This window comes from Amphiura filiformis, chromosome 4 (genome assembly GCF_039555335.1).
Source record: "Amphiura filiformis chromosome 4, Afil_fr2py, whole genome shotgun sequence".
NCBI lineage: Eukaryota > Metazoa > Echinodermata > Ophiuroidea > Amphilepidida > Amphiuridae > Amphiura > Amphiura filiformis.
This window is the reverse complement of record NC_092631.1, coordinates 59,894,719-59,922,539: the sequence shown is the minus strand read 5'-3', so window position 1 is coordinate 59,922,539 and position 27,821 is coordinate 59,894,719. Positions and strand designations below refer to the sequence as shown.

The following is a 27,821-nucleotide window of genomic DNA, read 5'->3' as shown; positions in this document are numbered from 1 at the left end:
GTTACCATATTGTTTGTGTATTTCTCCTTTACAGATGTGATGAGAATGTGTGTATGTGGTGTGGTAGGCGAGTATTCCTGCAAGCTGTGTCATATACAGTGGTATTGCAGTCCTCAGTGCCAATCTATTACAATCATAGTTACCATATTGTTTGTGTATTTCTCCTTTACAGATGTGATGAGAATGTGTGTATGTGGTGTGGTAGGCGAGTATTCCTGCAAGCTGTGTCATATACAGTGGTATTGCAGTCCTCAGTGCCAATCTATTACAATCATAGTTACCATATTGTTTGTGTATTTCTCCTTTACAGATGTGATGAGAATGTGTGTATGTGGTGTGGTAGGCTAGTATTCCTGCAAGCTGTGTCATGTACAGTGGTATTGCAGTCCTCAATGCCAATCTAAGGACTGGGCTCAACACTTAATGGATTGCTCCAACTCTTCAGCCACTTAAGAAAGAATGATGATTGTGGACAGATCTTAAAAGAAGACAAACACCACACATTTTGGTTAAAGTTGTTTACGTATTTCAGTCAGTCGTGAGCATGCTCAAACGCTGTGAAAGTAAATATGCATGACAACCAGTGCGCGCAACAGTCCATGGCCAATCATGCATACAATTAAGTTTATGACATTCCGCTGTTGGATGAGTTGGAATTTCTTTAACATGAAAATATATGATACTCTCCAGTTATTATGCCAAACCACTGAACATACATGGCTAAGGTGGCTTTGATTTATCATTATGTTGTTTATATCAAATCGTCTCCTGGATTATACTGCTTTGGTCATGATAAAATCTGCTGACCTTTTTTCAAGAACTGGTACTACCGGCATTTATGTTCAAATTTAGGTGTACCATTTTAAGGACTTATTTTGCTGTGGTATAATTAACTTAAGATTTATTTATATTTTTGGTGTTTTCTTGTGCTGGGGTGTGTGTATCTGAGGTATGTTAAAAGAAATCATTAAGGTTTACATTTTGTAAACAATTTATTAATAAATGTTGTAGTGAAAGTTGGTAACCATACACCTTCCTTGTGGGCTAATAAATCAAAAACTGACCAAATTTAAGAACATTTCTAAAAATAAAGAAAAACGTAAGAATTGTTACATTTCTTATAAGACTCTTGAAATAGGTGGGGAAATACTTTTCCTTGTTATGATTAAAGATTTAAATGAATAGACCTGATTTATTTGACACAGGAGCTATTTTCTGAGTCAGCTACCTTAAAAATAGAGAAAATAAAAGAGGAGGAGGGGTGTGTTTGTATATAAAAGATATTATATACTGTATGTATTTTCTAATGCTTCTTGGTTAATTGGTTTCTATTGAAGTAAGTGGCTATGGTGGCTTTGATTCATCATTATTTTTTTACAATGATTAGAAACAGATGTTTTAAATCACTTAATAGCGGTATATCGCTAGTGCTTTCAATATTAATTAGCCTACATATTTATTTTGGACATTTTGTAGTGTATATTTTGTTGCTGATGTTGAAACTTACGTTATATTAGGCCGGGGTACTTAATACAGGCCATCTGGCCTTATGAATACCTCCTCATCATTCAATGGTTGTGTTGTTCTTTGGCTGTTGTATTTTAATATTGAATGAAATAAAGATTGATGAATAAATGAATGAACAAATGAATATGAAATTTCTTGTACCCGGTTAACCTTGGTATCAAAATGTTTTGTAATGATAGTGTTAACATTGTATTGGATAATATAAATTTGGAAAGAGTTAAAAATACCAAATTTCTTGGAGTAAATATTGACGAGAACCTGACATGGTAAAGTCATGTCTCGACAACATTGCAAAATAGGTCTAAGGATATAGGAGTCATTAACAAAGTTTAACATTTTCGTATCTGGGCATATTCTATATTCATTATAATTATTGTACACTGATACTTCCTTATATTAATTATGGTGTGGGCAGCACTTGTTCAAGCTGCAAATAAGGGCACTTCGAATTGTACCAAATAGTCATTACCTAAGTCAAATATCAAAAATTTTCAGTAAACCAGTCCCGTCATGGTCACCTATTGAAAGTTATAATTAAAATATTTAGTATGTGAAGCATGTGACCGTTTTAGACGCCATCTTGGATTTGGAGGTGACAGTATGCATGGGGGAAAACTTTTCATCATTAGGCCTACTGTAAAATTGTGGTAGAAAACATGTCATTTCTACATGTTACTATGAAATTTGCACATTTTTGGCTGTACAGCATGATTTTTCAGTCACGGATTTTTAAGCACCTGTTTTTCTTCAGATGCCATGGAAGAAAGTAATCCCTCTCTTTTTCAAGCACTGCCCAGCTCTAATTAGTGGTATTTAACCTATAGGCCTAGTAATAATAGTCAACCTTTAAGGTCACAGGGATGTGCCATTTTGTTTAATACCATTTGGTCTAATATCCATTTCGTCTACATCCATTTTGTCTAAACCCATTAGGTCTATATCCACTACGTCCAATAATCATTTGGTCATTTAACCATTTGGTCCGATAACCATTTGGTCTAATAACCAATAAGTCTAAAACCATTTAGTCTAACAACCATTTAGTCTAATACTCATTTGGTCTATAACCAATAGGTCTAATAGCCATTTGGTCTAATACCCATTTGGTCTACACACCATTTGGTCTTACAAGCATTTAGTTTATTAATAAATAGACGAAATGGTATTAGACTAACTGGTTATTAGACCATACCAGTATTAGACCTGATGGTTATTAAACCAAACGGTTATTAGACCAAATGGTTACTAAAGAAATATTAGACCAAATGGTTATAAGACTATATGGTTAGTAGACATACCGGTTATTAGATCAAACAATATTAGACTAAATGAACATTAGACTATATGATTATTAGACTAAGTGGCAACTATAGCCTTTCTGGTAATAGACCAATTATATAGGGACTAAACGGGAACTAGGCCAAATGGTATTAGACCAAATGGCAATAGACCAAAGTCACAAATGAAATCATGCATAATATCACAAATATGCAAGAAATTCTTGACTATTGATAACGGAGCTTAATTGGCGATCCACAAGCTGGAAAATGTGCATTTATGTCGTGCTGGAAAACGTGCTTTGTACTCTGAATTTACATGACACTCCATCCCTACACCCCCCGCCCCCTTAACCCACTCCACATTTCTGGAGTACAAGAACTTGACATGCCCCACACGGGCCCACACACCTAGTACTCACCCCAGGATAACATGGGGTACCTCAGTAAATATCGGCTTTATCGGGTACCGAAGAAGTACCAGACATGCCAGAAGACCACGACCACCTCCTTGTGCAGGGTCCTAATATTATGTGCTTTCGCCGCTAAGGCCTCGTATCCATAGGCTGTTCCCTTGTGGCGTGTGCCCTTGTTCCGTGTTTACTTTTTCCCATGTGACCTGCCACACAGACAACCTATGGATACGGCCACTAAGCAAAACAAAGGTTCGTTGCCTGTGTGGCAGGTCACATGGGAACAAGTGAACACGGAACAAGGGCACACACCACAAGGGAACATCCTATGGATACGAGGCCTCGTATCCATAGGCGGTTCCCTTGTGGCGTGTGCCCTTGTTCCGTGTTCACTTGTTCCCATATGACCTGCCACACAGACAACCTATGGATACGGCCACTAAGCAAAACAAAGGTTCGTTGCCTGTGTGGCAGGTCACATGGGAACAAGTGAACACGGAACAAGGGCACACACCACAAGGGAACAGCCTATGGATACGGGGCCTAAAAGACCTGGCTGTGTCCTATTCAGAATATTAAACATTTGGACGACACTCTGTAAAATAATGTCAACACTCGTCCTTGTAGTATATTCAACAATTTGTAAAATAATTACAAAAACATTACGAAAGGGCTCGCATTTTCTTTGTCTGTGAGTTATAAAGTGTAAATCAAAGACTTGAATCAAACTAATGTATTATAATTATTCCTCTTGCTCTATGAAAAAGGGATGTTTATCCAGGACCGATTACTAGTAATTACCCTCCCCCCCCTTGGCCAAATTCACTCCCAGCTGGACAAGCCCACCCCAATGATAAACCACAGTAGACAAGCCAAAAGATAGAAAATTTGTTATGCAGTTCCGAAGTTATGTCGGGCAAAATCCATTGTAGACTTGACAACAACTGACAGAACATATTTGATGCCAATGTCACTTTCATCATTCACAACTCTCTTCAGGAAACAGTAGGCCTAATATTAATCCAATCTGTTCCACTTGACAGACAGTCAATAAACCAGACTTCAGCGTGTCGAAGAAGACCAAGATTCCTCCCTCTTTGGGGGGTAAATGTGCACTTTTGGCGCAGTCCAAACTTCTTCGTTCAGTTGCCAAGTATAGCATATTTGCTATGCTCCAAGGTTATCGGACTTCCAATAATGCTCTTCATTGACTTGATTTCACACACGCTTGCTGCAGTCTGTCTGACCTATGTTATAAACACTCCGATCTGGGAATTTCCCTGAACAAGTGATTTTCCAGATCGATCTTAAGGGGATTTTTACAGCATGAAAGGGGATATCTCATCTCACATGTCACAAATGTATGATCAAGTTTACTCACAATGCCCATGTGTCAAATACGGTATGTCTGAATATAATATTATGTCCCCAAATGAATTATGAATGTGTCGTTGCAAGTGTATGGTAACCATACAATTGGCCCTTCTACTAGGCCTATTCCCCATTCCAGGACTAATTTTTTTTGATTAAAAAAATATTATCCGGTTTGCCAAATGAAACATAGCTTAATCCTAATCCTTTAGGTTTTCCTAACTGGCAATAAAAGTCAAGTTTTAATATTTGGTCAATTTTTGGAAATAAGGGCCAAAAACATGCATTTTTAGGGTGTGTTTCGACCTTTTTCGTATTCTGTGACAATCAGGCCCAAAGACTTGAACAAAAACTTATTTCAAGTTGTGCATTCTAATTTTTGGAAATTTTGTCACTACAATTGTAAGAAAACATGCAAAATTGCCTGTTTTTGAACCATTTTACCAATATTAAAATTGGACTTTTATTGCCAGTTATAGGGCTAACTAAAGGATTAGGATTTAGCTATGTTTCATTTGGCAAAACAAGATAATATTTTTTTAATTGCAAACAATTAGTGCTGTATTTTTCTGGAATAGGGAGTACCGTAGCCTTTGCATCGGGCCTTTTGCTATGGGCCAGCATGCATCTTATTAACCAAAACCAGGCTTGTGCATTTTTGAATAAAAATAAAATAATCGTGCTGTCTATGTAATCAGGAAACTACAGAGGCGATAGTGTACATTTAAATTTGTCATTAGGCCTACTACTTCATGTTGATATTCAAACAGCGCTATAAAGTTGTCTTACCAAGGAATGTGTTTGTATTAAAAGAAATAATTGTTTTACAACTTGGATGAACTAGAATTACTTTTATGCAAATCCGAAAATTGCAACAGATATTTTTCATTTCTTTAAGATTTAGCGGTATTGCCAGATTGTACGTACAGTTGGGCTACATTAATAGCCTCGCGTTATAGTTTTATTGATACTGGTAAAATACTTGCCTGTATGTGCTTGTTGTTCTGCTATAGCGTATAGAATCTGTTAATGATACTACAGTCAATTAATGTATGTCAACATGAGGCGAGGCTGTCGGATTGCTCAGACCAAGAATGTTTGCTTATTGACCAATTTACCAGGAGAAAAGTCAATAACTGGTTGCCCTTTATCTGCTAACTTGGTTGAACATGGTGTGGTGGTATACAGCTGTACACGTTGAAGTCAATGTTCAATAAATGCCAAATGTTGCTAGCAGTAGAATAGTTAAATAGGCCTACAGCATGCAATGACAATAAAAAAAAGTTCATGATGTCGTCATGGGCCATTATTGGCATAACCACAACCGTAAAAATCAACCTTCTTTTGATCTTCTTCTGTTATGACTTTCGGAACATCATGTAATGTTTTGAACTTTTGAATTCATAGTATGGCCGTCACATCTCTAATAAGATTGTTTGTTTTGGTTTTTTTTTTTTTCATTCGATAATTTTTTTCATTTCTTTATTCATCGATAAAGAAGATATGTTTTTATCTAGGCCTAGGTGCAATTATTTTCGTTTTAACGAATAACCGCGGAACGACATTGACATGTAAAACAGACGTAGGCCTATCATGTAAACATTAATCATGATGATGGGGGCATAATTATGCGCATTATTATAGCATATAACATTCAGCGGAAACTAATGAAATGTTCTCAATAAGTGCAAATACTACCCTGTCGGCTTTTAAATAGAAAAATTAATTATGCAAAGTAGGCCTAGAGCAGCTAACTAATTAATTATCTGGAAGTCATTAGGAACACTTTGACCAAGTTTGAAACCAGTATTCTATTAAATAAAAACGTTATTGAATATTAATGAGCACTTTCGAGTCAGTCATAAAAATAATAGGCCTACAATGCAAAGAAATAATTGTGTGTATTATAAAAACCGTCCATACACTGTACAGTCTCATTGCAAGATCATTATGATCGATGCGAATTACAGAAACAGTTCAAACAATAAAATTATTACACCTTTATCTTGACACTTCCTCATTTGCTCGCCCTGTTCATTTTTAAAGGAATTTTTATTATTGTATGAGCTTGGAACGGTCCATGGATTAGCATGTGTCCCTCGCGGACCAACCTGAGCAAACAAACAAACGATATACACAGATTCGCCCATGCCCTCGAGTAAGTAGAGCTTGGAGATCCGACATCTGGAAAACGTACATTGATCATTATTTTACTTTATAGACAGGCCTTAAGCGTTCTCCCGCACTCACTCAACCCTCTGCTAGTACCGGTAGTCTAAATAGAAAGCTAAATGCTCAGGCTTTTTAGTCAAAGTAGATCTAGGCCTATTATGCAAAAGTATTATACTTTTGTCAAATAGATAATTTTGCATAGGCCTAGCCTATAATTTTTCCCAATTTTTATGCAAAATGACATAGGGGAAGGTGGGACATAACGGACCCCCGGGGCAAAACGGAACCACCTGGAAAAATAGGCCTTCGCAATACTGCCGTCTATGCAAATTATATTGAGGAACACAAGTATGGCTACGAGGATTTACAACAAAAATGTTATCTGAAACAATCCACTGACATTCGAGCAAGATCGAGTCAAAAAATTACTACCCGTCTGGTGTAAGATATGTAGATGTTTAATGCGCTGAAATTTTACTTCATTAATATCGGATTCCCAAATAATTGTGTATATTGTAAACACGAAGGTACTAGCCATGAGCTGTATTAAGTGCATGGCCTATATGCTACGATGTATTATGCATGCAACCTATTTCTAAAAAATCGGGTATGGGGCAAAACGGAACCCTAGGTGTGGGGCATAACGGAACAGGGTTCCGTTTTGCCCCGGGCGTTTTGTCCCACAGATGGGTTCCGTTTTGCCCCAATTGGACATAACTTGTCTTCACTCAAGGAAATGTAGGCGTTATCTAGGGGCCTACTCGAACATGGTAAACACTTCGCTGAAACATAGACATATAACTAGACCTACAGATAGAATTAATGATTAAAAGTTAACCACTTACTCCACAGAGATGGTAGGCCTACTGAATATTTCTTTCTGATCAAATATTGGTCATACATATTATAGGCCTACTAGGCCTATAAGAAGTTAACCACTCACTCCACAGAGATGGTAGGCCCACTTAATATTGTAACTGAATATAGGCCTACATATAACTAGGCCTAGGGCCTACCGATGGAACAACTGATATAAGTTTACATCCAGGGTGCCGTTTTGCCCCATAGAAGGTTCCGTTTTGCCCCGATAGTGGGGCAAAACGGTTTTTTTGTTGTTGAAAATATTTCTTCATTTTTATAAAAAATTGTAAGATTCAAGTTATATTGGTTAATGGTATATTAAAGGTAAATACAAACTTCAACTGAACATATAATTTTTACAGTCATATTACTTATGGTGACGTCACAGAGCATCCTCAAAGTTAAGTGTTCCGTTATGCCCCACCTTCCCCTAGGCCTAGGCCTATTTTTAGTTTTACGGTCGCTATGAATAATCACATTTTTGTTGAGAAACGACGTGCAGTTCGTGTTACAAAATAATAAGGGCGCGTATCATATGAAATGTGTTACATGTAATTTAACAAAAACGACTTTATTCTCTGCTATATTAATATGATGTTGACGTGTGTGTGGTGCAGACAGTGGCGTAGCCGGGGGGATTTCTCCCACATAATTTTGTCAGGGGTAAAATGGGTACAGCAAAGAGTGAAATGTCATTAAAATTACTGAAAACTCGACACAAAATTGCCAATTGTTTAATATATTCTTTTTCTCTTTCATTTGATACCACCCGGTCATACCTTCTTGGCATTTGGAGATATGTTCATTCAAGACAAAAAGGTTGCCGAGTAAGGAACGAAGGAAGTAAGTATAAGTAAGTGAGAAAGACTATAAAATGGGCCTAATATAGGCTGAGACTATTTCATGGTTCAGCAATAATTCAGTTGTAACTGATTTATACGAATTAAAACATCAATACGGCCATCCTTGCTATCATGTCATGGCCATGTGAAACAGATGAGTTGACAAGCTGTCTCATGTCTATGATTAATATGAAGGGCATTGTACCATAAAAAAATCAACAACAAAAAAACCACAAAAAACTGTTAACTGCCTATTGGCTTTACACGCAATGTGAAGGTTACTACACTGCAAATAAAAAGGGGTTCTTTAACACTTGTAAACACATAAACGTGTTTATGAACACATGCAATGTTCACACTGTTAGTGTTTAAAATTAAACTAAAAGTGTTTACCTCAAACACTATAATAGTGCTTAAAATTTAAACAGGTGAAAATACCAGTATCTAGAACATCTGGATACTGGATACTAGGCCTATAATTATTTTCAGTTGTTAACAAACATGTTCATATGTTGTTTAAAAAATGTTACAGAAACCTAAACATTTTTATTCACAGTATAATGAGAAGATAAGTCTACATAAAAAGGGCATTTCGTGATCCACAGCCTCATCCCCCACCTTTCTCAAAAAAGTATATAACCCGACATTTTAACGTTTTCTGTAAAAATGTTTTGTGTTTGCTGGGTATAGACTGATATATAGATAAGACATTTTAAAGCGATATTAGGCCTACTGACTCATCACGTCAGCACCTACACATGTTTCTGTTTTTTACCTATTTTTAATAGCTCGGCCGAATTACGATTTTTAAAACGCGCAGAGCGAGCACGTGCTAGGAAAGTCTTAGGGTATATTTTGATTTTTGTCATGTTTTTGTCGCTATCTACTGAAGATAGCATTTCACATCTCATCCCGATTCATTATCTCTTTCTACTCTAGAAGCCATGTTTTCTATATTTTTTTATTTCACCATGTAGGCCTAAGTATATCAGTCCTGATCAGACATTTTAAAGCGATACTCATCACGTTCCGTACCTACATGTTTTTTACTTTTTTTTAATAGCTCGGCATTATAGGCTGAATTACGATTTTTTAATTCGCGCAGAGCGAGCGCGTGGTAGGAAAGTCTTAGGGTATATTTTGATTTTTGTTATGTTTTTGTCGCTATCTACTGAAGATAGCATTTCACATCTCATCCCGATTCACCATCTCTTTCTGCTCTAGAAGCCATGTTTTACATTATTTTCTCTATATTTTTATTTCATCATGTAGCGGCGAATTTTTTCTTTCTAGTACATCAGTCCCGATCAGATATTTTAAAACGATATTACAGACTCATCACGTTCCGCACCTACATGTTTCTCTGTTCTTTCACCTTTTCATTATAGGCCGAATTAAGATTTTTATTAATGCGCGCAGAGCGAGCGCGTGCTAGGAAAGTCTAAGGGGTATTTTGATTTTTGTTATGTTTTTGTCGCTATCTAGGCCTACTGAAGATAGCATTTCACATCTCATCCCGATTCATCATCTCTTTCTACTCTAGAAGCCATGATTTACATTATTTTCTCTATATTTTTATTTCATCCTATATTCATGTAGCGGCGAATTTGTTCTTTCTTGTACATCAGTCCCGATCAAAGCGAAGTTACAGACTCATCACGTTCCGCACGTTCCGAACGCGTGCTAGGAAAATCATTTTGATTTTTGTTATGTTTTTGTCGCTATCTACTGAAGATAGCATTTCGCCCCGGCATTTCGCATCTCATCATCCCGATTCATCATCTCTTTCTACTCTAGAAGCCATGTTTTACATTATTTTACTTTCTAGTAGGCCTACATCAGTCCCGATCAGACATTTTAAAGCGATATTACAGACTCATTTTTGATGCGCACAGAGTGAGCGCGAGCTACAAAAGTCTTAGGGAATTTTGATTTTTGTTATGATTTTGTCGCTACTATCTACTGAAGATAGCATTTCACATCTCATCCCGATTCATTATCTCTTTCTACTGAGTATAGAAGCCATGTTTTACATTATTTTCTCTATAACGAGCACTACGCCAGCGAATAGAACCATAAAAAAGGACGCTAAAAAGGTTGGTTTGGTAGAGTCCGGGGGTGGGGAGTCATGATAAATTCCCGTATAGCATATGCGCCCTAATTGCACGAACACGAATTGCACGGTGTTTCTTTTGAACAATAAAAAAACTATGCAAAAACATTATTTTATGTGTTTTGTTCATAACTAGCCAAAATTGTAAGCGACGCGACACCTTTTACAGACTCGATTAGCAGCAACAAACATGGCCAACGCAATGAATGAAATGACGTGCTACAATAAAGGTTGCGGCCAGCAATTTGTGTCACACGAAAACCACCCTGGTAAGTTTGATATTAAAATTTGGGTAACAATTGCGTCGTTGTATAAAGCTTTATTCCATCAGCGAGTTCCAAGCTGAAGTTCAAGGTACGCGTGGTCTACGTGACAAAAGTGTATATAACTCACTACATGTGTAGCAGCTTATTTATAGCTTATGTATACAATTTCATGTTGATGGCCGAACGAGGGTCTTTTTTGTCATGTTGTATAAAACTTTTGTTGCGAAAATGTGCATTCAATTTTGACATGGAGCCTATCCATTGCAAATAGGGAGGGGTACACCCCGCCCCGGGGTACACCAATCCAGCGAGGGGCTATGCAATAAATGAGCCCCTCCCCGGTCAAAAAACAAACAGTTAAAACTAGTTCAACCATGTCAGTAAATACTTAAAAATACCAGTAAAAATATCAGTAATCTGGCCCCCTGTTCCCCCCAGAAAAAACCCCAAATATGACAATTGACCTCAGTGGCGGCCAGTGAAAGGGCCAGCCCCCCCTCGACCTCCCCTATTTAGATTCTTGAGCGCACTGGGGAAAAAAAATTGGGGGTCAACAATTCACATATTTCTCTTGGTGTATTAACAAGTTTGTGCCCCCCCCTTCCCAAAACATGGCTACCACTATTAAAATTGACCTTGTTTCAAAGATGTAGGCCTATAGGCCTACTTCTGCATATAGGCCTATTTACATTGTCTAGGGCACTGCAATAACCTTTGTACTTGCCCGGACTCCGGAGACTATTGATTCATAAAGCCCGATTTCTATTCACTATAGTTCCTGATGTTAAACTTTGTCTGATAGCTAAAGAAGAGAAAGTAATTTATATAAGTCTATAAACTTTAAAGTAGTGTGTTGGGGAACTTCAAGTAGTGTGTTGGGAAAGAGTAAATCTTATCTAAATAATAAACAAAAACAAATATCCATAATCATGATGTCTAAAACAGAACAAATATAGAATTTAGAAGAGGATATTCAAAGGGAAAACTACATAAGAAATGGAAATTATGTGAATTGTAAAACAATCAAACAAACAAAAAAACCCGAAAAAAAAAACCCCAACATATCAACAATAAACAAAGACAGAATATAAGGAAACTTAAAATGAGCAGTAGACTACTAGTATAGTAGTATTCTAACTGGCAATGAAAGTCAAATTTTAATATTTGGTTAACTTTTGGAAATAAGGGCCAAAAAACGGGATGCTGTGACAATCAAGCCCAAAGACTTGTACAAAGACTCATTTCAAGTTATGCCATCTGATTTCTGGAAAACACATTTTCTAATCTTTTTCATATAAACCAATTATCAAAAATATCATAAAATTAAAAATTATGAGCTCTAACTCTTGCAGCCTATAATCAAGATTTTGATCTTAGACCGTGCCAAGTTTTAGAATTTTGTGGTACAATTGTAAGAAAACATGCAAACTTGCATGTTTTTGGCCCATTTTCCCTCAAATTGCAAAAATATTAAAATTTGACTTTTATTGCCAGCCCGATTGCCAGTTAGAACTAAGTAAAGGATTGGGATTTAGCTATGTTTCGGTTGGCAAAACAAGAAAATATTTTTTTGATTCCAAAAAATGTGTGCTGTATTTTTCTGGAATCAGGAGTAATGTGCATGAGTTTTGCTACAATTTGGATTGGTCATTGCTTATACAATCTTGCAAGATTAGAAAATGTGCTTTCCATCCACAAAATTGGATTTCATAACTTGAAATTAGTCTGTGCAACCCTTTTCTTATGTTTTTAAATTCTGTCAAGAAACCTTAATATAATCTGGGAATTGGCATTCCTAGCTGATATTGTTCTGTTCCATTTCAGCGGCATGCAGTCATCACCCTGGTGATCCTATAGACCATCACACTGATAAAGGCTGGTCTTGTTGTGAGCACAGGACAACAGAACATGAAGAATTTGTCAAGATCCCTGTAAGTGATCTTGACTTAGTGTACTATTATTATGAGCTTGGGCTTTGCCGTTTGAAATTTGCAGGGGAGCTTTTAATCGCTCTCCTTGCATGAGAGCACTAGGAGAACATTTTGTACTGTACTGTGTATAATTATGTGGTTATTTACACCAAAGGTAGGCGAGTAATAAAACCTCTCAGCGTTATTTGAGTCATGGGGAGCAACCGCTCTAGCTCTCCTCAAACGGCAAAGTCTGTGAGCTAAAAATGAATTAAAAAATATCATTTAGTTTTGATAGATGAAACATAGCTCAATTAAAATCATTTATTTTGACCTATATATATACTGGAAATAACAGTTAAAAATTATAATTATATTCAGTATTTTTTACGATAAAATTTGCAGACTCAACACAAGTCTAATTGTGCCAAGTGTTCAAATCAAAATTATGTGTAGCATGCATGATTCAATTGTGGCTAATCATATGCATACATAGGATAAACATTTGGATTACTTTAATTATATGTTTGTTTCTTTCTTTCTTTCTTTACATGTTTTAGGGCTGTTCAAAGGGATCGCATAATTCAGAGAAACCGTCAGAAACTCCTAAAGAATAGATTGTGTCTTCAGACTCAGCACAGGCTAACGTAAGTCAGAAATGGCAAAAAATTTAAAAATATACAAAGTTGTCCCACACACCTCCTTCCCCCACCCATCCAATCAATCCCATGCCCAAAAAAAGGGGGCTTTACATAGGCATTCACGAAGTTCACATCTACGAAGTGCTACTCTGTTTATCACACATGTTTTTCCAAGGAGATAAATTTAAGGTGCTACTACACCCCCTTATAACTTTTGTGACTAATGTTGATGTTTCTCAGAAAATAACTACACGCTGGTTTCAATAGTTATGTATATGATAGCGGCAAGGAATCCAATTACTTCACTGAAATTTCAGTGATTCAAGACAAGTGGTTAATTATACATGTTAATAAATGAGGTACATTCTAGCAGTACCTCTTTTCTTATCAAAAGTAAGTACTGCTTGTCTTGAGTCACTGAAATTCCAGTGTAGTAACTGGATTCCTTGCCCCTATTAATATTATTATACATAGCTTTTGTTACCAGTGTGTTATTATTTTTAGAGAAAAATGCAATAAAAGTCACAAATTTATCAAGGGGTGTAGTACCACCTTAACTCACCTGGGATTATGACAGAGCTTACTTTATTCAGTTGAATTTAAATTTTCTTTATAATGGATTTGATGTACACAAATAATTTTGTATGTTATTCCTTTTTACCTGTGTATTTGTATACATGTTAATGATATTACTTCATTGCTTCTTGTACTTTTTAGGAGAAACAGTTGGAACGAGGTAGACTTGGCCGAACACCACAAATTCACAAGATGTGCTGAGTGAAGATCATGGCTTTTTGTTTATTTTACAAGAAACAAGTTGATTCTAACACATTCTAATACAGAATCCACCGGATTCCCTGGCAACACTGGTCCACACAGGCCCACAACCAGGGGATGTGTACCCGGGATGCGTATACCTCTCAATGTACCCAAATTAGAAAGAATAAAAATTCCTTTAAGAAGAAAATGGGCGTACCAGAGAAAAATGTTTGTGTTGACATTTTTCCATAATCAATTTGCTTACATGTAAAAAGTGGAAAAAATTACTTTTTGGGGTGTTTTGAACAGTTCAATATCAGTAGTGTAGCTAGAGGTTGTGCACCCAGGGCGACAGAAGTTTCATCTCACACTCCAGGTCATTATATGTCACAAGTGACATTAAAACAGAGCGTACAAACTGGAGTGTGTACGCCCAAAAATTAACAAAGAGACCACTTTTACATGTTAAACTGTTCAAAATAACCCCCCAAAAAGTAAATTTCCTACTTTTTACATGTAAGCAAATTGATTTTGGAAAAATATCAACATTTTGGAAATTTTGTAACCCTCTCAAAAAATCCAGTCTACGGGCCTGTTGGTTCATGATTCTGTAAAACTGAAATGTATTAAATGTGTTCTTTAAACCCAAAATAAAATGTGTTCTTTAAAGCTGAAATATAAAGGGTTCTTTAAAACTGAAATATGTGTTTTCTAAACTGAAATATAATGGGAATGGTGGGGCAGGATTTAACCGATTTCCAACCGAACATGAAACTTCAAAGTGTTGAAATAATCATCCTTCATTTAAACATCAAACCTACTGCATTTATGCAAGATTGTTAATAAAAATGGCATTGGTTGACTTAAAGTCAAATGTTGGGTGAGATTTATGGGATTGAATTATAACGGGCGGGAATATACTCGGCCCAGTACTGTAAGTGCATATTTTGACAGACAATTCCAATGTCCTAAAGAATGGTTTCCATTAAAACTTTACCAATCAGAAACTATGTATTTTGCCATTTTTGTGTCATTATGTGTATACTGTACACACCCCTACAGGGCTTTTAAATTGTTCTGATATTGTTTTAAAGGATTTGTTTTTCATCAAATTATTTTTATTTTTATTAATGATAATAGGCCCTAATGGTTTAAACTTACTCCCTATTCCAGAAAAATACAGCAATTTGACTTTCATTGCCAGTTAGAACTATAACTAAAGAATTAGGATTTGGCTATATTTCATTTGGTAAAACAGGATAATATTTTTTAATCCAAAAAAAATAGTGCTGTATTTTTCTGGAATAGGGTGTTGCGGTGACCCCTTGGCTCCGGATTGTGCGTCATCAGATGTTCGTTTGTTGCATATCTTGGGGTGCTGTTTCATCGTTTCTTTTATGAAGTTTTATTCTGCTGTACTATTTGTTTTTATATGCTTTGATTTATTTTTGATGTTGCTATACGCTTTTGATATTCACTGTAATTGTGTGTATATTTTCTACAATTCACTTGCGAAACGGGCTTCTGTGTCTGTATTTTATCTGTATCTTTGAAAAGCGCATTGAGGCTTGCAAAATAATGAAGTTGCTTTTATTGAGTGAAGACACATCCTCTTTGCCTTGTTAGCTACTGAATTCAATTGACGTTGCTACTAGATCACTTGGAATTTGTTCTGAAACTACAGCATGTATTGTTCGCTATATTTGATTTAGGGCCTAATATTTTGTTTGTCCCTGAAGAAGGGCAGTCTATCTGTTCCAAACGTCGGCTGGTTTACATGTCCGTTTGGTTCTGTTTGCTTGTACAAAGTGATTTTCATCACTTGAATTGGTATCTTTGGGCCATCGAACTTTACCCGTTTGGTGCTTACGTTTGGTTTAGCATGTCTGAGGCTATGTCTGCTTGTAAATTATGTAGTGTGCAAAGTGATTTTTTATCACTTGTTCCAATGCACTACTGTATTCACATTGATCCTTATTGTTTTTGCTGGTAACACTTTTGTGGGCCTACATTTGTGCCCCCTCTGCATATTGTTCCCCATCAAGTTGGTCGTATAATTATGCAAGGTATCCCCTTGATCATTCTTGTGTTCTGTGTCCTCGTCCGTTGGATTTACCATTGCCTACTTTTTCATAATTAGGCCTACAATTGGAGAATATCATTGAATACGAGCAAGCCACGCTGCCACGCAACCGGAAAGCTAATGTGCGTTTTCCGGGTACTGGATGATCGCGGTCCACACTCGGACGTTACCCTACCATTTCTCCACTAACTGCCCAGGCCTGTAACTGCCCAAAAGTGTCAACGCGCCGCCACTGAAACGGGTGAAAAGTTCACGATATCAAATGAGGGCGATAATGCATTTTTGAACCACCATATCCTGATTACAGTATTTTAAAGCCAGAAGTTTTCCGTGTTCTATTTCTGAAACGTCACTTTCCGTATTTTTTTCCGTTTTCTTGTGGTTTTCCCGGGTGGTTTTCGCTGGGTTTTTTTGTTCGTTATGGTCCGTTTCACAAATAGTTTTAACAAAGATAGGCCCTAATTTATATTACAAACTAAACGCACGTTTAATTTATTAAAACAAGAACAGACCACATATTGACTTTTTCCACCTTTGTATTTTATTCGGTTTTTTTTCAATTACTGTGTTTCAATTAAATTTATGAATTATTATAGGCCTACTTTCCGTTTTCTCTTTCAGATACTGTGAAATTCGTCCCGTTTTCCGTATCACGGAAAACTAATGGCTTTACAGTATTTCCCATGCAATTTAAGTTGCATGATTATCATGTCAGGCAAATATATCATGCACCGTAAATATGAATCCGAGTCGAGAACAAAGTCCAATTTTTTGACGAACCACCCGGTCGAAGATCACTCGTTCCTTCCTACGAGTATTTCGTCGTTTAAATATCTTTCATTTTATCGCCGCGCCTAAATTCATTGCTATGAGTTGAATAAATAGATTAAATTTGACAAAATGGCTTCAGGCTCGATGAATAAGTTCCATGAGGCGGCAAGAGATGGGTACTTGGATTTTTTAAGAGAGGCGACCAAGAGAGATTGTAATGCTCCGGATGATTCGGGAATGACACCTACGTTATGGGCTGCATACCAGGGAAACGTGGACGCATTACGGCTACTTGTTAGTCGAGGGTATGTGTGATATCTTTATTCTCAATATTTACTTAATTTACCGGTCAATTTGTTCTGGTTTCATAATATCAGTTATATATTGTGTTGTAAACCTCGTGTAGTTTTTCACCGGTTCACAGTCGTATTCTGAAAAATAGGCATATTTATCATTGTTTATTAATGGTAAACCTAATTTTATATGAAAGTACGTCGTAATATTATCAAAAAATATTATGTGAAAGACTAAGCCTGAAGTGCTATAATTACAGTATAAGTTATAAAGTTTACTTCGTGGACTCTTAAGGGGTACTACACCCATTGCATTTTTTGTGCGTTTTTTTTTTTTTTCATTTTGTGAAGAAATGAAAAAAAATGGACAAAGTGGTATGCAAAATGATGGGGCAGATCTTCTCGTTCTATTGGTGGCATCGGTATCAATGTAGATGGCATGCTTGTAAAGGTACCGGTAGAAGCCAAAAAGTTGTACATCACTGATGTACCACAGGAAGATTTGCCCCTTCATTTTGCATAGGCCTACCACTTTGTCCATTTTTTTCTCATTTCGTCACAAAATGCAAACAAATTTAACGCAAAAAAATGGAATGGGTGTACTACCCCCTTAAATGTTAAAAATAATATTTTTAAATTTTTAATAGTTTGCCATAACATTTGTATACCGTATATCGCGAAATTAAAGAAATATTTGATATCATAAAGATGTTCTTGTATTCAGAATGCAATTTGCCATGTCTGATGTGCTCTCGATCTCATGTCCCATAAAAAATACTCTGCAAACGTTGCTATCCGAGCCCTTTTAACATTGGTAGGGCCTATAATAGATACACGATACACTCCATCTGTATAGCCCATAAGTTGTGCTACTGCAATGTTGATAGAAAACGTGTCAATTAAACAGATAAATAATTGTTTCATATCTTTGAACTTTGATATATCTATATTAACAGTATCAATAATAGGTGTGGTACCGTATACAGGTCAGTTGTAATCTATCATGTCTATAGTTATGACCCAATAATGTCATACGTTATGATAAGAAAGTTATAACACATTTCATCTGTATGTAGCAGCGGCACAAAATCCAAATCTTTCCCTAAAACCGGGCCTTTTTAGTGCCCATTAAAGTCGGAATTTCCTCATTTCCTTATTTTGACGGAGGAGCAAGCAGAGCCTGCAGAAGTGCAATGTCCAAGATTGGAGGAAAATTCCACATAAGAAGGGACTGAGATATTGCTTAGAAAATAATCAAAGGGACTGAGATATTTTCAAACACCATGGTCACCGTACTCCCTCTGTTTGTTAGCTTCCCATGTGAGAATTTTACTCGGGCTTTCGCGATCAATAAACTGGTAGATTCCAAAATCAGAATTGTTTAGTATTGAAGTGAGCCATTATAATTATGCAAGATATGTTGCATTCAATAACTTTTACTGTCACTAATTATATAAACACTTTATGACCATTTTACTATTGAACACTTTAAATGAGGATTTCGTGATCCCAGCATCCTCTTTTTATGATATTTTTCAGTAGATATCAACGAAAAAAGCTTATTCCCAAAATTTCAGTTGATTCCGATTTTGCGTTTGCGAGTTATGCATGATTGTGTGTATTACACTACTCCATAAGCCACTGTTGTTATTTCGTTCTGGTATACCATTTCAAATTCAAATTTTGCGATATTTTTGCTAAACGAATTAATCTCCATGAAATTTTTGGTACATAAACATTATGTAGCCAGTGGTATAAAAATCTCAACTTTTTTTGATAAAAGTGGGGGGTTGAGGCTGTGGATCACGAAATGCCCTTTTAATTTGAATAAACATCAGTATAATTTTGAGTTCAACGGAATGCGTTCATCATGATTAATAATAACATATTAATTTTTATATCAAAATTCGACTATGGCATAGTCTAATATTTATACGGTAATGGTAGTTGTTCCTAATATGCCTAGTTTGCGTGAAATAGGCCCTATATACTTCAGTTTTTGAAGGAAAAAACATTTGTTCATGAAATGTTGCATGTGAGACATTTTTGATTGTAAACTTTGTACCATGATAATTTTACAATAGGCGGCATGATTGCAAATTTAATCTGATAAGGCAAAAAAACAAACAAGTTTGTTTCCTGTAGCGCGCGCATTTCGTTTTTGACTGCTTATTGTGCGCATTTGATTTTTTTTTACTTACAAAGAAATAAAAAGAAAAAAAACCCGGAAAAATCACAAAAAAATAATATAAATCACTACTGGAGTAAACATTTACACATTACTCAACAAACGAGCATAGTGAAAAACTACTGCAGGTTAAAAGGGGGTCATAAATATTCTTGAATATGAAGAAATAGGATTTTTGTGTGTGTTGGAGAGTCCCACTGTAAAATTCCATTCCAATTTGCAACAAAAAGGGTTGGTTTTTTTTCATTCGAAGACACGGATAATAAAAAAAAATAAAAATAAAAAACCGCATTTCGCATTTGACATTTTTGACCTGCTACAGGAAACAAACATGTTTTTTTTTGGCCTAAGTTTCACGGTGTTTTTATTGCGTGAAGATCTCTTTAGCTCTTTTTATCGTACAATCAAAAGTAAGGGTATACCCAATCTTATAATAATAATATTCTAAGTTTCATTCAAGGGGAGAAAAAAGAGACAAATTACATTATATATAGATATCACTTAATACTATGAACACCCGGGCAACCAGTAGAAATTGGTGCAGCCGTGGTAGCAACATAGTGCAGTTATGTCCACGGCAAATTCGCCGTGACCTTTCCAGCTATAAACCCGCTTAGTGAAGATTAAACCGAGATATGCAGTACTAAACCATTATAGTAATCGATTGTCCAATGTAAATTTATTACCACGTGATAATATTAATCCAATGAGCGATCGAATTGTCCGCTAATCCACTAATCCAATCGATAATGACGCTATTGACATGTACGGGCGGAGCTCCACTGACTGAGTTTTGGGGTATTTTTCACTGGTTTGCTGTCATTTACTCATCAAGGCGGTTCCCCGTTATTATAAGGACTATGCTAATGATTTAAAGATTGACATGTAGAGAATAAACCATACATGATTGACAGAAAGTACTAAATTTGTAACTATTACGGTTTCGTGACACCCCTCTTCCAAATGCGACACAAAGCCAGGGCGGCCCGGTGAAGCAAAATCTGCATTGGAATAACACGGGAGTTTGGAAATGTATGGTCCCCCATTATTAAAGCTTTTAACGGGTTGAAAATTCAGATATTTTGAAAAGAATAGGTAATTGAAACATAGAGCAAGTACTAAAATCATAGCTTTTATACTTTTTGATATATGACGCTAACTAGTTCATCTCCTATATCTACAACACAGCGCTACCAGAAGGGGTCAATTGCCTATTGTGAGTGTCCCTGTGTTGTGTGCATACATGTAGGCAACAATAACTGCATGATGATTTGAGACTGGGGCTCGTTGCATTGGAGAGAAAGCCTGAAATTTTGCCTTGCCTGTTTTTGTTTTTTAATCGGTTAAATTGTAGGCTTATTTTTTTTTTATCTTGAAGACATCTTGTCTTTCCAAATACTCATGATGTTTTTTGGAATAATATTGGAGCTTCACATTTGTAATTTTCGCACATTCACGTGGCCGACACACACAAAGGCAAAAATCTCAACACTAGCCTTTTGGATGACCACATTTTGTGTAAAAATCTTAATTTTTGTTGGCATGCTTAGCACGCATTGTATAAATAATTATAATGCCTACATTCTATCAAACTTGGTATTGTATAGGCCTACTGATGTCTCAAGATGTAGGGGAGACCGGGGCAAAGTGGACCAAAAATATTTTGTCCAGCCCAAACAGGATTACGAAGCAAGGCAAGGCAAAACTTTTAACCTTAAAAGGTTTATAATCTTACCTTAGGAATGCAACTAACAAATTACATTAATAAAGTTGATCAAAAATGCAGTTGTATTAAATGGTGTGAACTTGAAAAAGGTCGTTCCGCTTTGCCCCAGGTTCATTTGGCCGGGGTAGAGTGAAACGTGGAGGGGGCATTACAGAAATGCATCCTCTTCATTGTCAATACCACTTAGGGCCTACCTCCTGGTATATCAGTAACTATGGCCGGATATATTTCTATTGCATAGTTCTGAGTGGTGTCTGTTTCCGGTGTTCCACTTTGCCCCATCCATTTTGGACACGTTCCACTTTGCCCCGGTCCACTTTGCCCCGACCAAGTGAGATTTCTCCCAACATGCATCACTATCATGTACGCTAATGTATGCTAGCCCTGTTACCATGCATAGAGTAGACTTAAGTCCATTATATGACTATCGAAGTAATTCAGCAAAAGCACAGTACTTTGGCAGATAATAATATTTCTATAAATTATCGGGTTTTACATTTGATAAACAGACATTTTCTGTAAAAAGCACACATACCTTAGACACTCGATCACCTCCGGTCACAAATTACGCTGCATACGTGTGATGTTCTTATTACATGAGCTTGGCGATTGAGGGCAGCATATACAAAAATTAATGGGGGTGTTCCACTTTGCCCCGTGTTCCACTTTGCCCCGGTCTCTCCTACCAACGGATCGTTGGAACCGCAAGTGTTCTGCCGATTTTGGACGCTTGCCGGTTTTGGACGTGTTTAGGAAAGAAAAACTACTTTATATAGTAAAGGTTTCGGCTCAGAACTATAATACTTGCACTACATAATTATGGAAAGATTTCTATACACAAACGATTCTCTTATAAACAATCTTGCGCTCAGTTTGCACCTCGATACACCTGAGCACACATTTTCATCCAAGAGCTCTCAAGCAAGCAGTGCATTGTCTCCACACAGTCTTTGATTACACTATAGCTACACGTTTGAGTGCATAGCATCGTAAGAGCTGTGGAGCTTCTAGCTGAAAATGGGCCTCTTTGATTGGTTGTTGTCGAAACCTCAAGTTTCAATCCAATCAGAATTTTTTTTATATCAAACGAAAGCTAACACTCCCCCTAAAACACTTTTCGTCACTAGGTCAACAGATAATGCAATTCAAAGTCAAAACCGCAAGTGTTCCTTACAATATTTTTCAAATTTTTTGTCATTAAATGAAAAGGCACACTTATAGTGTCCATATGCTAGCGGCTGATATGCTAGCGTCACTAGAATGAGCAATGGCCAATTCTCTTTAAATTGCAAATCTTGTGATAAAAGTTACTATTTTCGCCTGTTTTGTCATACGGTTGTAAATTTAATGAACTATAACTTTGCTAAAGAGCGCTTACAAATTGATATGTAAATTCAAGTTAGGGATTCTACAACACTTATGTTTTATTTACACAATAAAGGAATATTCCAGTTTCTCTGTGCTAAACACCTAAACGCCAAAGTAAATCAACACAACAAAGCTTTCAAATTATTTAAAAATTAAACACACCAAATGTTTAAAAGTAAACACGTGCATTTTTTGTCTCTCTATGCAGTGGCGATCCTGACAAACGTGATTTAATGGGTAATTCGGCTGTACATTTTGGCGCTCTCTCCGGTCACGTCAATGTCCTTATGTTCCTTATATCCTTTGGCTGCAATATCTGGGGACTCAACAATGAATACCGTACTGCCAAAGATCTCGCTGCCGAAAATGGACACAAGGATTGTCTGACCCTTCTGGACGAGGAAGTTGCTAAACAGTCTTCTATGAACAGAAAACAGGTAATTAATAACATTAGTGTTTCAGTTTTAACTTGACTATTTTTTATTGACTCTAATCCGGGACTCTGACAAACCACTATCATATTAATACACTCAATTAGCCTATTAAAAGTGGGGGTATCGAAGGGTCGCGATCGCGACCCGTCGGTATATTTCGCCACATGCCAGAATTCACAAAGAATTTTGTGATTTAAAGTAATTCTGGGAGCGGATCAGCGGGACGGGTTATAAATTTAGAGGACATCCTTCCAAAACGCGGGAATCTGTCGGCAATCTGTCGGCGTCACCGTGATATTTGCAAATGTGTGCCACGAACTCAAAAGGCTGGCTACCATCATAGGCGTAGATCCGGGGGGGATGGGGGATTTATCCCCCCCCCCCAATATTTTGCCAGGGGGGGATGATGCATACAATCATCCCCCCAATGTTGACGCCTGTATATGGATTTCCAATCAAATTAACCCCATAGTTGGCCATTTCAACCTAAAAAGTGCTAAATTTTTCGCGCTCCGCGCGAATTTATTCAACTTTTGTACAATATTTCACCAGTTTAGCTTTAATATTGCAAAATTTTTCGCGCGCTTCGCGCGCATTTGTACCATAACCTTATTTTGTCGCCAAAAGGTGCTGACTTCAAGAAATTTTTTCTAACCCCATCCCCCCCAATGGCGAAGAGAAATCTACGCCACTGGCTACCATGGCTACGCTGCCCCTTGGCCGGGTTGGGGTGGAGCTTGGCCATGTTCCTATATGTGCATGCATTCATGTGCTTTAGTCGTAAGTAACTTATTTCGTTCTATTGAAGTCCCGGAAAGGGCAGTATCCAAAAAAAAATCATAATTTCTTTCTTCAAAAATCTCGAAAAATGTACACATCTTTATTATTTTGGTCATTTCCGCAATTTTTGTTGTCGTTTAGTATAATTTTCGACAGTGGCGTAGCATCACTCCCCTCGATCTGGAAATTTAGGAAATCCCATCATTAAAATTGCCGAAAAATGGCTTCATGAGCTAACAAGGTCCAAAAGTTGCCTACCCGTTCCCCACACTGACCTCTACATAGAGGCCAGTGGTTACCCAGTTTTTGCAGTATAGGATATATAGGCCTACAATGGTATACAGATTGCTCCCCCATTTCATCAGGTATTAATTTTTTGCACGTAAAAAGAAAAAGGTGAATGAGATATATTATGTAGCCTAGTTAACATTTCATATCGTCGTTAAGTATATTTAATACTTTGTTTTTCATTTCAGGTTCAAAAACTGAAAGAGAAGGCTATCAAAGACGCAGACCGAAGTGTACGATTATACCAGAAAATGCAGAAAGAACAAGAGCAACGACAACTCAAAGAACAGAAGAAATTACAGAAAGAAAACGAAAAGCAGAGAAGATACAGTAAGAAATCATCCAGAGCAGGGGAGAAACGATATTCACGAAAAGAATCCGACATCGCGGCGCAAAACAGAGCTAAGCGACTGGCGAGTATCGGGTTTGCCGGCGGTAGAGCACTTGACGTGGAAAGCGATGATGAGATTGATGACAATGATAAAGATGTGGACAATTTCATCGATAAACAGTTTGGACGCATTCATCACGACAGTGATGATGATGATCTACTTGATGACGAAGAGAGTGACATCAGAGAACCAGGATTTTGGTTGCATACGGAGAGGCCGATTGCCAAAGGTATGATGTCTTTGCCATCTGACGATGCAAAAGCTCGTAGAGACATGACTGGAGATGATATACTGACGGGAGCGGTGGAGATTGAACATGTGACCAATGTACCAAAGGTAGGAAGCTTCTGCCCAATCTAAGGCTTTCCCCAGTCAAAATAAGCCACGATTTAGGCAAATTTGGGTAATGAGTGCTCCTCGAAAATGCCCCCCCAAAAAAAAAAACCATCCTGGTGCCTCCACTGTTTCTGCAAAGTCATTAATTCATTATGACCCGGATGTTGGTGCATCCGAAAAGACTATCTGTAACTCAAAATAATTATTACAACGTCTATAGTTCAATAAAAACACACCATTAAACTTACCCATTCAGGAAAAATTTCTGAAAATAGGGCGGGAGGGACAAATTGAAAGCATAACATGAAAAGAGGGGAGGAGAGGGAAGAAGAGAGAGAGAGAGAGAGAGAGCGATACAAGTAGGGCCTAGGCTTAAGGTTCTAAAAGAAAGGCCTTAAAGAACCCTTTTGTCGTCTATATGGAACCCTCAAGAAAAAAGGCTCTTTAAACCGAAAGAAAGCTAAGAACCCTTTAGGGATGAAATCAAAACTCAACCGGCGGTCGTCGGGCGATTCCGTCCGGTTGGCGCCGGTCAACCGCCGGCGGAGTTTTGATTTCATCCCTTAGGTTCTTTAAAAGTGTTGTTTAACCCTTTGCAGAACAATCTGTGGCCTTTATAGAACCTTTTTGGTATACAGGATCGTTGAGGTCCATATAGATGACATATTTCAGAACCAATTTTTCTGAGAGTGTATGGCATAGGTTATTTTTTGACCTGGAAGTAACCCCTATCGCATCGCATTTTCACCTCAAAATTTGCCTATTGCACCCCCGGCCCCATTTTAAATATGGGGTGCAAAATTGTGATGCAGCTTTTGCACCAATTTTGCTGCCACATCAAACCCCAAATGTTTGATTAAACAGCTCTTCAAAAATATATCACATAATTTCTGAGAAAAGTTAAATTTTACGACCAATTAAGTCATTAAAATTTAGACTCCATAATACTCATTTAGTACTTAAAATTGCACCTCGTGAAAATGAATTGCACCTCAACTTGAATGCACCTCGAAGAAAAAAAATCTGAATTCCAGTGCTGCTTATCTTACCAATTTATTGTCAATATTTCAGCCTCTTTTGTTGTGTTAGTTACTTTTGAGTTTGAGTTTAAATTCAAGTGGCAACCTCCATAGCATTCCAGTTGAAGTTTGTGAACAATCTATATTAAACTTTTTAAACTGACTTTCGGGATGCAGAATTTGACAATTTAAATAACCTCGAATTTTCGACCAATGATCACCAAAAGAGCAAGGTCGTCTCAACATCATGGGACCTCTTCTCTTGTGATATCACACGTCCAAAATTCTGGATTTTCAATCAAGACAGACAGACATTTTAAAAATCGTTAGATAGATTGTTTGTTATATCAGCAGCATGAACCTGCATTCAAGTTTTCAAATATTGTCATGCAAAACTCACTAGTACTACCGTATATGATTTCCCTGAAACAAAATTAATTTAGGTATGAATTCAAAACTCGACCGCCGTTTGACCGGTGGTTGAACCGCGTTCAATTGTTTAGGATAATAAAACCGGCTCCAGCCGGACGGAACCGGCGGTCGACCGCCGGTCGAGTTTTGGTCGACAAAATGCTATTAATTTCTATCCAATATCTATTCATATAGGAACATATATCCACGATGCATCTGAATGGGGATTTGGTCGACCCAGCGGAGGAACAATATGACCCCAATGATGAACCGGAAGGAGACGCAGATCTACCTTGGGATGATGATGACGTATTGGATGATCATGATGCTGATGAAACATCCCCATTAGAACTATTCCTTGCCATCAATGGGTTAGATGAATACCTGCCTTTATTTAGTAAAGAGGATGTCGATCTGGAGGCCCTGATGCTCTTAAATGATGATGATCTTGAAAATATGAGATTACCGCTTGGTCCAAGACGAAAGCTGATAGGTGCCATCAGGCAACGTAAGAATGCTTTGGATTCACCTGGGGCAATGAGACCATCCGAGCTGTAAACTTGAGTGACTTTAATATTTAAGAAATTTTGTCTAAAGCTTTGTTCTAATGGGGATATAAGTTTGTATCATATCCTTGGTTCTTTAAATGTAATTATATCCGATTTCGCCATTACTACGGTGTCCCCGATGTAAAACTGCGGTGTCCTGAGGTCGGGGGTTCCATCCATTATTTATTGTGTGCTACAGAATTGTTCCCCGGAATTGTACACAACAATGATATTCATACACAATCATGAGTATTGAATTACGAACTAAATCTCCCGCTCTGGTACATCTGTGTTGCCGTCAATAGAGGGCCAATTTCAGTGTACGGTTAATCTTGTTATGGGATTGTACAGGCTGTATCAAAATGATTGATACCCATCAATTTTGATGTTTATTATAAAGCTTGCCTCTTCCAAATGCAACATTGAATACTCTTGAAATGTACAGAATATATAGTTTATGACTTGTTAAACAATAAATCTACAAATTATTTGGATCTTAAGTTGAATTTTGATGTATCAGACCGTCCATTAATAGCAATGAAAACTGGTGGGTACCAATCATTTTGATGCAGCTTGTACTTTCATGCATTGCCGTCATCACCAACGAGAGCTTTCCTGTGCAAAACCAATAATCAGTAGTGACGTTGTATTACCTGATTTTCAAATGTTTTTGTTTGTTTTTTGAAAGTACCCGTCGGCGGTGACGTCAATTCGCAATCTTCAAACGTTTTTATTAAACCTATATGTTGAATTTAATCCCAATAAAAAAAGAGAAACATTCCTTTCCAAAAACTACTAAGGGATGAATCAAAACTCGACCGGCGGTTGACCACTGGTTCCGTCCGGTTACCATTGTTTAGAACAATAGCAACCGGTGGTCAACCGCCGGTCGAGTTTTGATTTCGTCCTTAAGGAGATAAAAGTCATCAAATTTCAGAACCCCTTCAAATCAACAAAACATGCGTTTATGAGATAAATATCCCTGTAAACCCTGCAAAGAAATGAAGGACCCACGTGGCACTAGGAATTTTG

At 37.1% G+C, this 27,821-nt stretch overlaps 3 protein-coding genes across 3 annotated transcripts in view; all 3 read left to right on the top strand.

The window, feature by feature from the left end:
• The window catches only part of LOC140150283 (fibrocystin-L-like), a 74,853-nt gene extending 73,361 nt beyond the window's left edge, over positions 1-1,492 (top strand). The window contains 1 exon segment of the mRNA XM_072172289.1: positions 311-1,492. Within this exon segment, the coding sequence (XP_072028390.1) occupies positions 311-453 (143 nt within the window). The 3' untranslated portion in view covers positions 454-1,492.
• A 9,173-nt stretch (positions 1,493-10,665) lies between these two features.
• Positions 10,666-15,162, top strand: LOC140151150 (cysteine and histidine-rich domain-containing protein 1-like). The gene is made up of 4 exons (XM_072173375.1): positions 10,666-10,845; positions 12,667-12,773; positions 13,313-13,399; positions 14,111-15,162. The coding sequence occupies exons 1-3, from the start codon at positions 10,767-10,769 to the stop codon at positions 13,367-13,369; spliced, it is 243 nt and encodes an 80-aa protein (XP_072029476.1). The 5' UTR covers positions 10,666-10,766; the 3' UTR covers positions 13,370-13,399; positions 14,111-15,162.
• Positions 15,163-16,993: 1,831 nt separating this feature from the next.
• LOC140149890 (pre-mRNA splicing regulator USH1G-like) lies at positions 16,994-27,555 on the top strand. The gene is made up of 4 exons (XM_072171908.1): positions 16,994-17,311; positions 22,790-23,018; positions 24,272-24,811; positions 26,437-27,555. The coding sequence occupies exons 1-4, from the start codon at positions 17,136-17,138 to the stop codon at positions 26,797-26,799; spliced, it is 1,308 nt and encodes a 435-aa protein (XP_072028009.1). The 5' UTR covers positions 16,994-17,135; the 3' UTR covers positions 26,800-27,555.
• Positions 27,556-27,821: the final 266 nt, after the last annotated feature.

Excerpts from the sequence above, each read along its gene's own strand:
- LOC140151150 (XM_072173375.1), top strand. The coding sequence starts at position 10,767 with ATGGCCAACGCAATGAATGAAATGACGTGCTACAATAAAGGTTGCGGC. Across the intron at positions 10,846-12,666 it reads GTCACACGAAAACCACCCTG|CGGCATGCAGTCATCACCCT; the intron begins GTAAGTTTGATA and ends GTTCCATTTCAG. Across the intron at positions 12,774-13,312 it reads AAGAATTTGTCAAGATCCCT|GGCTGTTCAAAGGGATCGCA; the intron begins GTAAGTGATCTT and ends TACATGTTTTAG.
- LOC140149890 (XM_072171908.1), top strand. The coding sequence starts at position 17,136 with ATGGCTTCAGGCTCGATGAATAAGTTCCATGAGGCGGCAAGAGATGGG. Across the intron at positions 17,312-22,789 it reads CGGCTACTTGTTAGTCGAGG|TGGCGATCCTGACAAACGTG; the intron begins GTATGTGTGATA and ends CTCTCTATGCAG. Across the intron at positions 23,019-24,271 it reads CTTCTATGAACAGAAAACAG|GTTCAAAAACTGAAAGAGAA; the intron begins GTAATTAATAAC and ends TTTTCATTTCAG.